The 13190-nt window shown below is 38.0% G+C and overlaps 1 protein-coding gene across 3 annotated transcripts; it reads right to left on the reverse strand.

Moving 5' to 3' along the window:
- Window positions 1–1660: 1660 nt before the first annotated feature.
- Window positions 1661–12921, reverse strand: LOC105010021 (CD209 antigen-like protein E). Of its 3 annotated transcripts, none has more exons than XM_020043242.3 (7): window positions 12687–12921; window positions 11221–11298; window positions 10700–10846; window positions 10474–10536; window positions 6526–6668; window positions 4554–4678; window positions 1661–2677 (listed from the first exon to the last, which is right to left on the reverse strand). In XM_020043242.3, exons 1-7 carry the CDS (start codon window positions 12769–12771, stop codon window positions 2497–2499), a joined length of 822 nt encoding a protein of 273 aa, XP_019898801.2. In that variant the 5' UTR covers window positions 12772–12921; the 3' UTR covers window positions 1661–2496. The 3 variants fall into 3 exon arrangements, with proteins under 3 accessions (XP_019898801.2, XP_012988497.2, XP_012988498.2); XM_013133043.4 differs by having other exon boundaries at window positions 11221–11295; window positions 12687–12920; XM_013133044.3 differs by lacking the exons at window positions 11221–11298; window positions 12687–12921 and adding an exon at window positions 10082–10316 and having other exon boundaries at window positions 10700–10717.
- Window positions 12922–13190: the final 269 nt, after the last annotated feature.

Consider the following 13190-nt stretch of genomic DNA (forward strand, 5'->3'; position numbering starts at 1 on the left):
TTACAAAGTGGGCCTACCGCATTTTGGTTAAGTTGTTTGTGGGATGCCTTTACTTTTCATATACATTATCTCCCCATGCAGATGACATGTTGTTATATTTAACATAACCAGCCACAACGATTTCACGCCTGAAGGAACTTGGATATTATTATGGATGTTATTCGGGATACAAAATGAATGTGGAGAAAACAGAAACAAGAATCAGGCTTAAAACATTGCAGCTACCAAAGCCGGTTGGAGGCTTAAACTTTCTAGCCTCAGATATTTCTTTTGGGCTGCACAGATGAGGCCCTTGATACTGTGGACTCAGAATAGCATGTACACACGCTTGCTCAATATTGAAAAAAGGTGTTATGAGAAATGTCTGTTGAGGAAGAGTGGAAGGGTATTCGATGAAGAGGTGTGTCTGGCCCCACCAAGTCTCCAACACACCCTTGGTGATGTTGATCAGGGGTCCTGGGAAACATTTGCTTCTCCAAAGATCTGGAACACCAGGTATGGGCCATCAGCCCAGCCTTCCTGAGCTCACCTGGAGAGGTGTGAAACTCTGATCAAACTGGAGTGTAAATAAATGCATGATATTGTGGACATGTATCTGTAGTGTTTAGATTTTCCCTGTTCCCCATAAAGGGCAGAATAGACTGATATGCTTTATTGTACTGTATGGGTTATGGGTCAAACTTCACAAGAACATTGTAGAATTGATTGTCCTTGCTGCATGTCAGACAACAACTGACGGCAACGCCCCGTTCATTCAATAGTTTTGCATTGATTAAGTGGGACAGTTCCTGTCCTTTGTCTTCGTTGTATTTGCCAAGGTAAAGTAATGCTAATGACTATTTGGGGGTGTGTTTTAGATATGTCTGATTTTAGGATAAATAGCCATGTCTCCCAATTTTTTCTTGTTAAAGAGACCTCCCAACATGTTGTGTTGTAGTCATATTCAGGAGTCTATCTTCAACAGAAGCTCCTTGCATACCTTTGTGCTATAGTGTCTTTAATCCCTATGGTATAATTAGTACACTGTTAGGCTAGTTGGGAGGACATTGAATCGTGTTGGTATGTAATAATGTTTTGTATAGTAACTTTATTACCTGATTGGAATAAATTGTGCTACTTTGGAATACAGATTACTAGGGCATTCCTCGTTCATCTCCATACTGAAGCTCGTAGGGCTACTGGTAATTACACACACATTAGTAAGTCTAAGAGACCAGACTTGGAGTCCCTGAGTCCTGGAATTCTGAAAGCAGTTTGGTTAGACCCAGGAACACTTGACTTTTGAGTTATTCCTGAGTCGTTGGGCATAATTAACTTTCTGTTAGACCCAGGAACACACACCATTTTACTGTATGGTTCATGTTAAACCACCTACACATTATGGGTGATTATGATAACTGATAGAGGCACATACACACACATAAATCAAAGTGACCAGAATGATCGTCTCTGAGTTACGTGTTGATACACCGTCCCTTGTCTTCTGGACTTGACTGATGAGGAGCACTGAGGATAACGTGGGCCGTGAAACATTCAACCTTTTAAATGTTTGGAATGTGATGAAAGACTAGTTACCTTTTCTAAGAACTTCCAGCATATCATGGTCATTGAGGTTTGCGTAGATTTACAAACAATATGGAGTCAGATTATTTAAACATTAATATTTTATTTATCACTAAGGTTACAATCCCTTCCACTCATTTACCTAGCCTCAAAAAATACAATCAGCATGTTAACCATCTAAAACAATTTCACTGCTAACAAACATTGGATATCTGAAAAAAGGATACCTGGAAAGACATATTCACAGAAGCAGGCCTAGTGACAAATTCAAACACATGGAGGGAATTTAAATGGAAAATAATCACTAGATACTTCCGGACGCCAGAGATTCAAAGATGAACATAAACTCAAACAAGTTCATGTTGGAGAAACTGTGGATCACAAATTGAAAACCATTCTTGTAGTTTGGCTGTGCCCTATGTTACATGTTTTCTGTAATGAAGTATTTGATGTGCTTAAAGACGTGTTTCAACAAAATATCCCACAGGACTCTATGGTGGGAATACTGGGAGTAATACCCGATGGCTTGGAGGGAAGGTCTGATAAATATCTCTTAGGGATATTGCTTACAACAGCCCTGAAGTTTATCACAATCAAATGGATGAAACCAGAACTCCCCACATATCATTTCTGAATCCAGAAGGTAAAACACAAACACTGGTCCTGTTGGAAAAAGATGACATGTACAGCAGCTAGTTACTCTGGATACACATCCAAATCATTCACTATGGATCTGTTTCAGACTGTTTCAGACTGTTTCAGACTGTTTCAGACTGTTTCAGACTGTTTCAGACTCCTAAATGGACAATCTCCACTAAGCATTGTGTTTTGTTTAGGGCTAGTTCTTATATGGGTCTGGGAAAGTGATGCAATGTACCGACAGCAATGACCACTATCTTGTGCTGGCTGAAGGTTAAAAAAATATTGGCAGGATTAATAGTTGGCTGCACGGCTCTCACAGATTCTCTTAGATGGTATATCACATCCAAGGTCAAACCAACAACTGATTTGAACAGAACAGCGCCAACCCATTTGGGCACAGTCTTCACCTGGAGGCCAGTTATTTGGTTCTGGAAAGGCACTGACATCTGTTCCATTGTTTAGATCCCAGTACCTAGAACAGGAAGGAGATAAAGCATTACTCCATACTGTATGTAGCCACAGAAGGACACACATGGGTTATACAACTATATTCAGTAACTAATTATTCTACAGTTGAGTACGAATATTGTGTTATTGTGTGCATGTACGTTTGAGTGTACAAATGTGTGTGTGTGTGTGTGTGTGTACTATTCTACTGTACTTGTGAGAACCACACATCCTCATAACAATAATAAACCTACAGTTATGAGAAAGGAGTATATTTTGGCAATCCTCGCATTGAAAGAGGTGTATTTTTGGTGGGTATGTTTAGGGTTAGTAAAGGTCAAACCCTCTGTACATAGAACACAAAAGGTCTTATATAAAACAGTCCCCTCTTCCTGCCAAACTGGACTCAGCTTTCATTCTGTGGCAGAGAATAATTTTGCGTAGTTTACTAATAACAGAATTGCTAGTTTTTATAACTTAGTTAGAATCCCAGGCCAGACTATCAAAATGTTACCCTGACATTTGATAGAACATGTAAAACGTCACTAAAGATCCTTGGGTCAAACCCTCCCGTCCTGTCCCCATCTTACATATCAATTGGAGCTGCATCTCAGTGCTGAAATAACAATTTTATCAGTGTCAGATAACAGGTCTTTCCTGAACTATTGACACCTAGATGCAATAGCTTTTACCACCTTGTTGGCATATACTAGGAAGGAGCATATTTGATTGGAAATAATGTCATTCCTCACGTAGCTTTTCTTTGGTACAAAGAATGGTTAAATATAGGGTTAGGAGTTAGGGCAATGGTAGGCAACGCTGTTTGGATTTAATTTACCTGGAAGAACCGAGCATTGTGATTTGGCATACTGATTTGGTCCAGTATATGGTCAAGGCACCATGACTAAGGACTTTACTTACGTATGACACAATAGTTCTTGGAAGTAGCCCTTAGCCTTACATGGTAACAAAAGAATGTGTAATATGATTAGTAGTCACACATGTGGGTTAATATTTAACAAATGACTGTCTATTTACACACGTGTAATAACTAATTCCTTAGCAACTGTATTACCATGTCGTTACTGCATTTATTATTGTGTTAGTTACATAGTAATTACAGCAACTTAAGCGTGTTCTGTTTCGGTGCTTTCTTGGTTTATCACTAAGACATCAGAACCATAATGTCTAGAGGGAGCCAATGAATGCAATGCACTTAGGAATATATCAACCATGTGACCATCATCTTTTCCCATTGAAATCAAACTATTAAGAAAACAGCTAACCATTATGATGCTCTACATGCTTTGAATGCAATCCAATGACACAAACTTAAACACTGACATTGATAAAAACACTGCCAATGTGAAATTGGTTTCTTTCCCAGTGACTGCAATGCAATTACATACAGCTCTGGAAAAACTTACAGACCACTACACCTTTTTCTTTCCTTTCCAAAAAAGTTGAAAAGGAAAGTTTGAGTGAGGAACAGAAGCGTTCAATTTGCAGTGGTCTCTTCATTTTAACACTTCTGTTTCTCACTCAAATCCTTCTTTTCTGACTTTTTTTTGGAAAGGAAGGAAAAGATGCAGGGGTCTCTTTTCCAGAGCTGTATATCAACTGGAGAAAAGCCTACTTAGTATTGTGCCATGTTTTGCAATACACATTAATTCACTGCTCTTGGTAACGAGTGAGAGCCTGAGACATTGGCTAAACCGTCTGACGAGGCAATGACGAATCATGACTTTCCTATAGTAGGTTTATGTTATGGTACTTAATATCTTGGTGGGTGATTAAGATGATACTTGATGAATATATCATTGGAACAAAACAGAGATTTGATGCTGGTGATGTGGATTTGTGATGCGGATTTGTACTGTCAGATTCAAACATATCCTTACTTGGTGTTGTTACTAAGGGTTGTATTGTCCATCCAGACCCACACTCCCTCCTCCTTAATGTCTGTCATTCCAATCCAGTAGCTGTTTTTAACTTCAGTGTTTCCCACCTTCATTCTAATAAAGTCCTAAGGAGGGACAGAAGAAACAGAGAAAGAGGAATAGCTTAAGTATTATATCTATTGTAATTAAATACAGCTGGATATGACATTTATTGAAAGGGTAACACTTCACAATAAGGATACAGTAATAATAATTATTAAATGAATTAATTGACATGGATTGATGACTTATTAATGCATCTATAAAGCCTTGATTATGTGTGCATATGTTAGTAAACATATTAACTAATTATTATTAACTGTTGGAACACATATCAATACACATTAACAAATACATTAAAACATAGTGTAAACTAATAGTTAATTCATGCATCTACAAATAATGAACTGTGTGTGGTTGTGCCAATAAACATTTTACCAAATGAATAGGTAACTAATAAAGGACATGTTAAAAAACATCAATCAATACATTCATATATTGCAATCCAAATCTTAATTGATGCAAATTATCATTGGTGTGCATGTGTTAATACACATGGATATGTCTAGGTAACTGTTGAATGGCCCAATAACAAACATGAATTCATACATTAATTTAAATTATTTCATGGTGACATAATGCAACTACAGATCCATGATTTGGTGTCTTTCATCATAGCAAAAACATTCAAACGTTTATTATTGAACATAATCTGTTCAAAGGAAGTCATTTCTTAGAAGGCAACATATAGAATAACCCTAATTCATTTCACAAACAACACCTTTCCCCCAACTACTGTCATTTGTTGCTGAATACTGTCCAGTCACAGAAGCCAGGCTTTTGTCCTTCGTGAACATTACCTTACTAGTTACTTAGTGACCTGTTGCTTACTTACTTGCTTTTTCTTGGGCCCATCATGAACAATAATAGCTGTTGTCAATCCTGTGTTTTATTTCTTGTTGATATGTCATGATGTTCAAGAACTCATGTGTTACACTCCAAATGTATTGCTTAATTATCACATGTATAATTCTGCTGTTTCAAGAATCTGTTTTATATATACTTTAAACATGCTTGAATGTTCTCACAAAAAATAGCATTTCATTATCTCCAAAGTAATATTACCCAAATGTCTGATGCTTTTTATAGTCTTTTGTTCAAAAATGCAGATCTTATTTATTCATCCTAATGACTGTAAAGCAGTATTTTCTAGTTTATTAATGCTTTTAGATGATTATGAACTGTTACATACTGATCATTAATAATTAGTTAAGTTAATGTGTTATCCTTATTGTAAAGTCACAACTATTCATTTGTTTAGTAATTGATGGTTAGAACTTGCAAATGGTTATAAACTATTAAGTTCTTATAATTAAGTATTAGTTAATTAGCTTTGTGATCCTTGTAAACTGTAAAGTCATAACTACGTTTTCATAGCCTAAAAGTACTTGTAGACAATATTAATTTGTTTGATTATAATTAAAGTTTAATAAAATGTTCATTGACACAACCACAAACAGTTCATTATTTGTAGATGCATTGATTAACTATTGGTTTATACTATGTTTTAATGTATTCGTTAATATTTGTTGATATGTATTCCAACAGTTAACTAATACTTAGTTAATATGTTTATGAACACATGCACACATAATCACGGCTTTATAGATGCATTAATAGGTCATTAATCCATGTCTAATAATGAAGTCCTAATTTGAAGTCCTAATTTGAAGTCTGCACTTTGTGTGATAGTACATTATTTTACTTTTCAGCACTCCATACGTGGTAATGCGTTATCTTACTGTTCGTTACTTCAAACCCTGATGGTACATTATCTTACTGTTCATTAATTCCTAATTGATGGCACGTTATCTTACTGATTTTTTCTCCATACCTGATGGTATTTATATTGGTACTATTTATTACTCCATACCTGCTCCTGCTGACTCTCAATGATGACCAGGTGTCCTCCTTCACGGATACAGGCATATTGACTCTGTTCCCAGGTCAGTTTGTCTTCAGAGAAGTGGTAGCATGATCCATTGTAGAACTTCCAGCCAGAGGCACATCGTGTGGCTAGAAAAAAGAGGGAAGATAGTCTGAATATAATGATTTACAGGACTACAGGTGTACAATCTTAATTTGAGACAGTTTGCTAAAGGTGGAAAACCATCCTGCATCAAGAGTACATGTGGATTATTATTTATGTAATTTAAAATGCATTAATTTCCTATCGTTAAGGCAGTAATTCACCTTTTTCCCCTATTGTTAATGTAAAAGTCAAATAAAAGTTTCACTTCCAGGGAACATTCAAAGACATTTAACCTTTAATGTCTTTCCATTCAGGGTTAGTTGAGTTACCCATCCCCAGAGCAGGTCGGTGTCAAAAGAAAACAGTACCATTAACTTGGCTATAAGGGCATCTTGTGTTACAATGCAGTTTTTCCCAGTCAAGTGTTGACTAAAGTTAACTTACTAACTCTTCAAAACTGTCTCATAGTATATTGAGATACAAACACACAAAATGTACATCTAGTTAGAAGACAGTGTACAATTCTCTATTTGGCATACAAAATATTGACCTCCCATATTACTAGGGTTTCCAAAACACCTCTCCACACATACAGTGAACCATATGGTGTTTGGGGTGTAACACTACTCATTAGCAGATACAATTATTACTGGATTAATCATTAAGACATCGGTGCATATTCTGAAATAACGTTCCTGCCCTGGCGTTTTGATGGACACATGGGCAAGTTAAAAGGGACGTGACAAAGTATAGGCCACCGATTGCTGTCCATATCAGGGATGCGAACTGACTGTCATGTTATTGCTGCCATGCAAAACATTACGGGCTGGACATGGTTTGAGTTGTCGGCCGTATGGGCCCTGAGACCTCCTGGTTCACCCTGCTTTGTTGCACCGCTGTGTTGATTTGCTTAACTTCGGTTTCTTATTAGGCTGGTGCATTTATTTGCTGTGAGATGTCAACGTCAAGACCTGATTCTAGGCTTTGAATTTGAAATCTGCAGGTTCCTGCAAGCCAGGAACCCATTATGGAAATTAATCGCTGTTTTGCGACACAGGATGATTTACCAATGTGACGATCCATACATATCTGTGCTTTGAATACTTTACAGACAAAAATAAACAATCAATCACACGTGTTAATTAGCCTTGCAGAGCCGCCTGATCCCGCAATCTTACATTTAAACGCTACAGGGATATCAGTCTGGTGGTGAGGAGCTGGCTTAAGTTTGGAGCCTGCTACTGTTCAACTGTGCCAAGCAACGCATTGTCATGAGTTATGGGTGTGGCCTAGGTGATGACGAGTGTGAAGCGCCCGCTCCGTGCTACCAGAGCATGGAAGTGACAAAAATTTATTAAGAGCTTTGATTCATTTAACACCCTGGGATTAGTTTCAATAACACCATTGCTTAATTGTTATGTACTACCTAACATAGCATACAGATAGACTGCGCAGGAGTACATTTGACTTGTACCGTACATTCAATGAAAGTCAACTTAAAATGCAAGCTAGACCATATTATTTCCATTAAATAAAACTCACACGATTATTTTCAAAGTTTTGAAAACTGTATGTTTTATCTCACGGCATATTTTGTGCTTTATGTGCGTTTGTTGTACTGCGAAATACTGCAAGAACTGTTGCTACACCCCTCTTTCTTGTTTGACCACATGTTTCAGCTACAGTATATCACTTAATTTGGAAGTTGTTGAGCTATAGCCATGTGTCTGGCAGCCGTGCTCTGAAATCACTCTGTAGGCCCCCGTCGGCCGATGTGGGAGAAATGTACTTCATGCATGTTTATACTTATTCATAAATGTACTTCTTCACTATTATATAAGTTAGATTCTATCATACACTGATTGCAACAAGCCAGTGACTCCACCCCCGAGAGGCATTGGAGGGAGGGCATCCCAGTGGCGACGAGAGCCCACCTGGCAAGAGAGCAAGGGTGGACAGTATCAAGCCCTTCCCTTGGACAACCACCTAACCTTATGAGAGCAGGTGCTGATGGTCTTCCCCCATGTCTAATGATCCTTGTACAGCTCAAAATATTACCAGGCAACAGGAAGACCTTGACAGTGGATATCAAAAGAATGTTTACCATAACGAAGAAGACAAAGACATTGCAGAAAATGTTACCAAAGGTCACACAGAGGCTGAACTGAAAGAGTTTAAAAAGAGGATGTTCTAAAGTTCTGAAAAAGGCATTATGGTGAAATGAGACAAAGATAAACATGTCAGTGTGAGGTCAAATCCCACAGGACCTATACATTACCATACAGTGTTAACTTCTTTAAATAGAAATAGTGATAGAGTAGTTCAGTGACAGAAACTAACCAGAAATAATACCTAAAATATTTTCTACTTTGGTTAACTGAAACAAAATGAGATAAAATTATGTCTGTCTACAGTCTTGACTAACGTTAGTGGACAGGAGGTTTTTGGAAAGAGAGAAAGCTTTTCAGCAAGATCAGCTTCTTTGTCATTATTTAATTACATAAATTGTTGCAAATCCATGGCAATAGTTGCGACATGGCGACTTGGCCACAGACACAGTCTTTTGTGAAACTTTACTATTCATCCTCTGTCTCTATTAGAAACTGTGCCACAGCTGTGCAGACAGGTACATTTAAAATATATGTACTGGTTCAGCATGCGTGTCACGTTGAGGTACGGCAGGCCAGCCGTGCCACTGAGATCCTACTCTCTCTCTCTTTGAGCATGGTCATCTGTTTTTTTATTATTACTTTCACAAGTGCTCCGGGTCACTGTCCTATTTTAAGTTTCTCCTTGCCTAGTGTATCTTGTCGGTCATTGTATTGGATTCCGTTACATTTTTCTTGTTTTTGTTCTTATTTTGTTATGTCTTAGTTATTTTTATTAGAAGTTCTCTGTTTTTTGTTCTTTCCTGCCTCATCCCGACAGCATTACAATAAGGCACACGTCTGTCTAATGTTCCGCGAGCAAATCATTAAAGAATGACTGTAAACTATTGCAAATAATTGATGTATTGTTGCTTAGCAGATATGGCAGGATGATGTGTTTTTTCTGATCCCTTATACTCGTAGGCTATTTTGCCAAAGTGGCTGGCAAAATTGACAGATTCATTTGCCAATAGCATACTTTACCTGTATTTGAAATCAGTTATACTATATATGTTTACAGTAGGTTGATCAGGCATTACATCTGATTTTACTAAAATGTGACTAAAATACACTGTTTTTCATTTAGACTGTAACAACTCCAATAACACAAATATGACTAAAAGTTCAAGATGTTTTAGTCACAATAACTAAAACTAGACTAAATCAAATAAAAGGATGGTGGAAGTAACACCTTTTTGAGACGCAACGTAATAGCAATAGTGTTTTATAGTATAAATGAAATCCTAGTAACAACAGAGGAGTGTGGTGAAACAACAGTAGGCCGGAATCGATCCAGTGGTTCAGCTGACCAGAATCGATCCAGTGGTTCAGTAGGCCGGAATCAATCCAGTGGTTCGGTGGGCCGGAATCAATCCAGTGGTTCAGTTGACCAGAATCGATCCAGTGGTTCAGTAGGCCCGAATCAATCCAGTGGTTCAGTTGACCGGAATCGATCCAGTGGTTCAGTAGGCCAGAATCAATCCAATGGTTCAGTAGGCCGGAATCAAGTAGTGGCTTAAACCACTGGATCATTCTAGGCCACATCTTAAGTTACAAAGACCAAATCAGCCATCTCACCTCTCAAGTCAAGTTAAATGAAAACTCAAATGTATTACAGTGAAACAAAATGACACTACAAAGCAAGGATTTTATTAAACATGTAGGAGCAGTGTAAAGACATCTGGGTCAAGGATATTCTCACCTGTACTTGTATGTTGGGTTAAGTTAGTTTCCACAGCTCGAAGAAAATGGATGTTGGATACATCTGGGCCCAAGAAAATGAGACAAGATTTTGTTTTGGCAACTTAGGTTTGCTTCAATATTTACTTTCACATCATCCTTTGATGATCACCTGGCCAGCACAGTACAGCTCTGTTTGGTTCAGTAATGTGAAAAGACTCAACTCAGTAAAATGGTTCAGTACTTACAGAAGACTCCCAGAGTGATGGACAGAACTAGCAGTACAACACAGAGACACACCAGGGTCACCAAAACAACCCTCTGTGATCCTCTCTCAGGAGTCACAACCTTTGACCCCACTGGGGGAGAGGGGTCAGCAGAACATACGTCACTTTCTGGAAAAGGAATCGGGAACAGAGATTATAATCAGGGGTTAAATTTGGCTTATTCTGATCCATTCATGTATCTTTGTACTAATGAGAACAGGTTATTTTTTGCAATAATTGAGCAAAATATCAGAATTGGGCTTAGTGTAAACAAAGTCAGAGTAGCCTGATATTTTGATTTGTGTTTTAATAAAAATTATTTAGCTAATGTTTCATGTAGCCTAACAACATAGCATGTCCTTTCTCCACTACCCTATTTAGGAATGAATCCCTATTTACCCACTGATCATAACAAGGGAAATGGAATGTCATCCCTAGCTAATTCTGACTGGATCCTTGACATGCACCCATATGCTAAACACACACACACACACACATCTTACCTTTCTGAACATTCACCTGTGGTACAGTTCCAGTTCTGATGTCAGAGTATGTGACGTCCCCCTCACCATCTCTTGCTGCTATGGTTAAAGTAAGAAGAAAGGAAGGGAGAGCATTCCTGTTCCTTTTTTATCTATTGAACACGCATATGAATGATTGCAATGCGACAAACATTTTGTTGCAAAATGTTATTTGGTGATTGCCAAATATTAGAAACGTACTGTACTAGTTCCTTTTTCCGTGTTCAGCCTGATTACAGTTGTGCTCATAAGTTTACATACCCCGGCGGAAACTGAAATTATGGCATTGATTTTGAAAATATGACTGATCATGCAAAGAAAAATAGTATTTTATTTAAGGATAGTGATCATATGATGCCATCTATTATCACATAGTTGTTTGGCTCCTTTTTAAATCATAAGGAAAACAGAAATCACCCAAATGGCTCTGATCAAAAGTTTACATACCCCTGAATGTTTGGCCTTGTTACATACACACAAGGTGACACACACACAGGTGAAAATGACAATTAAAGGTTAATTTCCCACACCTGTGGCTTTTAAAAATGCAATTAGTGTATAAATAGTCAATGACTTTGTTAGCTCACACATGGATGCACTGAGCAGGCTAGATACTGAGCCATGGGGAGCGGAAAAGAACTGTCCAAAGACATGCGTAACAAGGCAATGGAAAGGGATATAAAAACATAGCCAAAGACTTGCAAATGCCAGTCAGTACTGTTCAATCACTTATTAGGAAGTGGAAAATTCGGGGATCACTTGATACCAAGCCAAGGTCAGGTAGACCAATACAGATTTCAGCCAAAACTGCCAGAAGAATTGTTCAGGATACAAAGAAAAACCCACAGGCAACCTCAGGAGAAATACAGGCAGCTCTGGAAAAAGGTGTGGTTGTTTCAAGGAGCACAATATGATGATACTTGAACAAAAATGAACTGCATGGTCGAGTTTGCAGAAAGAAGCATTCACTGCGCCAATGCCACAAGTAGATAACACTTGTGGCTATAAAATAAATGAGGTCAGGGTGTCTATCTGAGTGTCTCTCAGGAAGGTTAGTCAACGTGTGAAACTACACAGAATTGACCAATGTGACTGAGCAACTTTCCCAGGGATTTTCCTAACCCTAACACTATTACTGTTCCTATGTCTTAGATAACACTGAAGGCAATTAAAATGCATACAATTAAAATACATGGAAACTCAAAAAACACTATACTAAACACAACATTTATTTCATTTAGAATTAATCTCTTATTCCTATAATGAAGCTTCTGAAATTACACCTGTTTCTATGTGATAAAACCTCATAGTTTAACTAGATCAGACATGTTTGTAAATGTTGAATAACAATGGGATCATTAGTAATGCTGACATGATTTCTGGTCAATTTATGTTTAGAACTAATACAAACACATATCAAAAAAGCATAATGATGAAGAGATGCTCACCTTCAGAGACTTTACTTTCTGCCACATCATCTTGCTTCTGAGGCCGACTGAATGTTACATTTGAGTAGATAATTTCACCAGACATTGTCACTGTTTCAAGACGTCTTTCTTAGTGGCTAAGAGAAGAGGAAGAAGGGCTTTTAACATCTCAAAAACACACGCAAATCCTCTGTCACTTTTTCTGGTTCTCCTTCTGAGGTTTTGTCTGTTTTCCAGCTTCTGCTCCTGGTCCTGATGGGAGGTCTGCAGGGCAGAGGCTGCCTCCTGAAGGTTCCAGAACCAGACATCATTGGGGGGCGCTGGTGTGACACTGAAGCTGCAGGTGCCACCATTCGTGTACTGTTGTGGAAATTTCTTTATACAATGTATTCTCACTGAGTAAAGGACTGAGTCCCACTGTTAAGATAGGTAGAGGAATGTGGGGGATCTGGTATTTGCATAGGGGGCATCTATTGTCTGTCCAGATGCAGATCAATGGGTTTTAGGACAGGATAGGAGAAGATA

Source organism: Esox lucius, chromosome 24 (assembly GCF_011004845.1).
Source record: "Esox lucius isolate fEsoLuc1 chromosome 24, fEsoLuc1.pri, whole genome shotgun sequence".
NCBI classification, from domain to species: Eukaryota; Metazoa; Chordata; class Actinopteri; order Esociformes; family Esocidae; genus Esox; species Esox lucius.

Bases quoted from the DNA above. Each gene is read 5' to 3' on its own strand.
- LOC105010021 (XM_020043242.3), bottom strand. From the start codon at position 12,771: ATGTCTGGTGAAATTATCTACTCAAATGTAACATTCAGTCGGCCTCAG. The intron at 10,847-11,220 runs GTAAGATGTGTG...TTCCTTTTCCAG, and splicing joins ACAGGTGAATGTTCAGAAAG to AAAGTGACGTATGTTCTGCT. The intron at 4,679-6,525 runs GTATGGAGTAAT...GTCCCTCCTTAG, and splicing joins TTGAGAGTCAGCAGGAGCAG to GACTTTATTAGAATGAAGGT.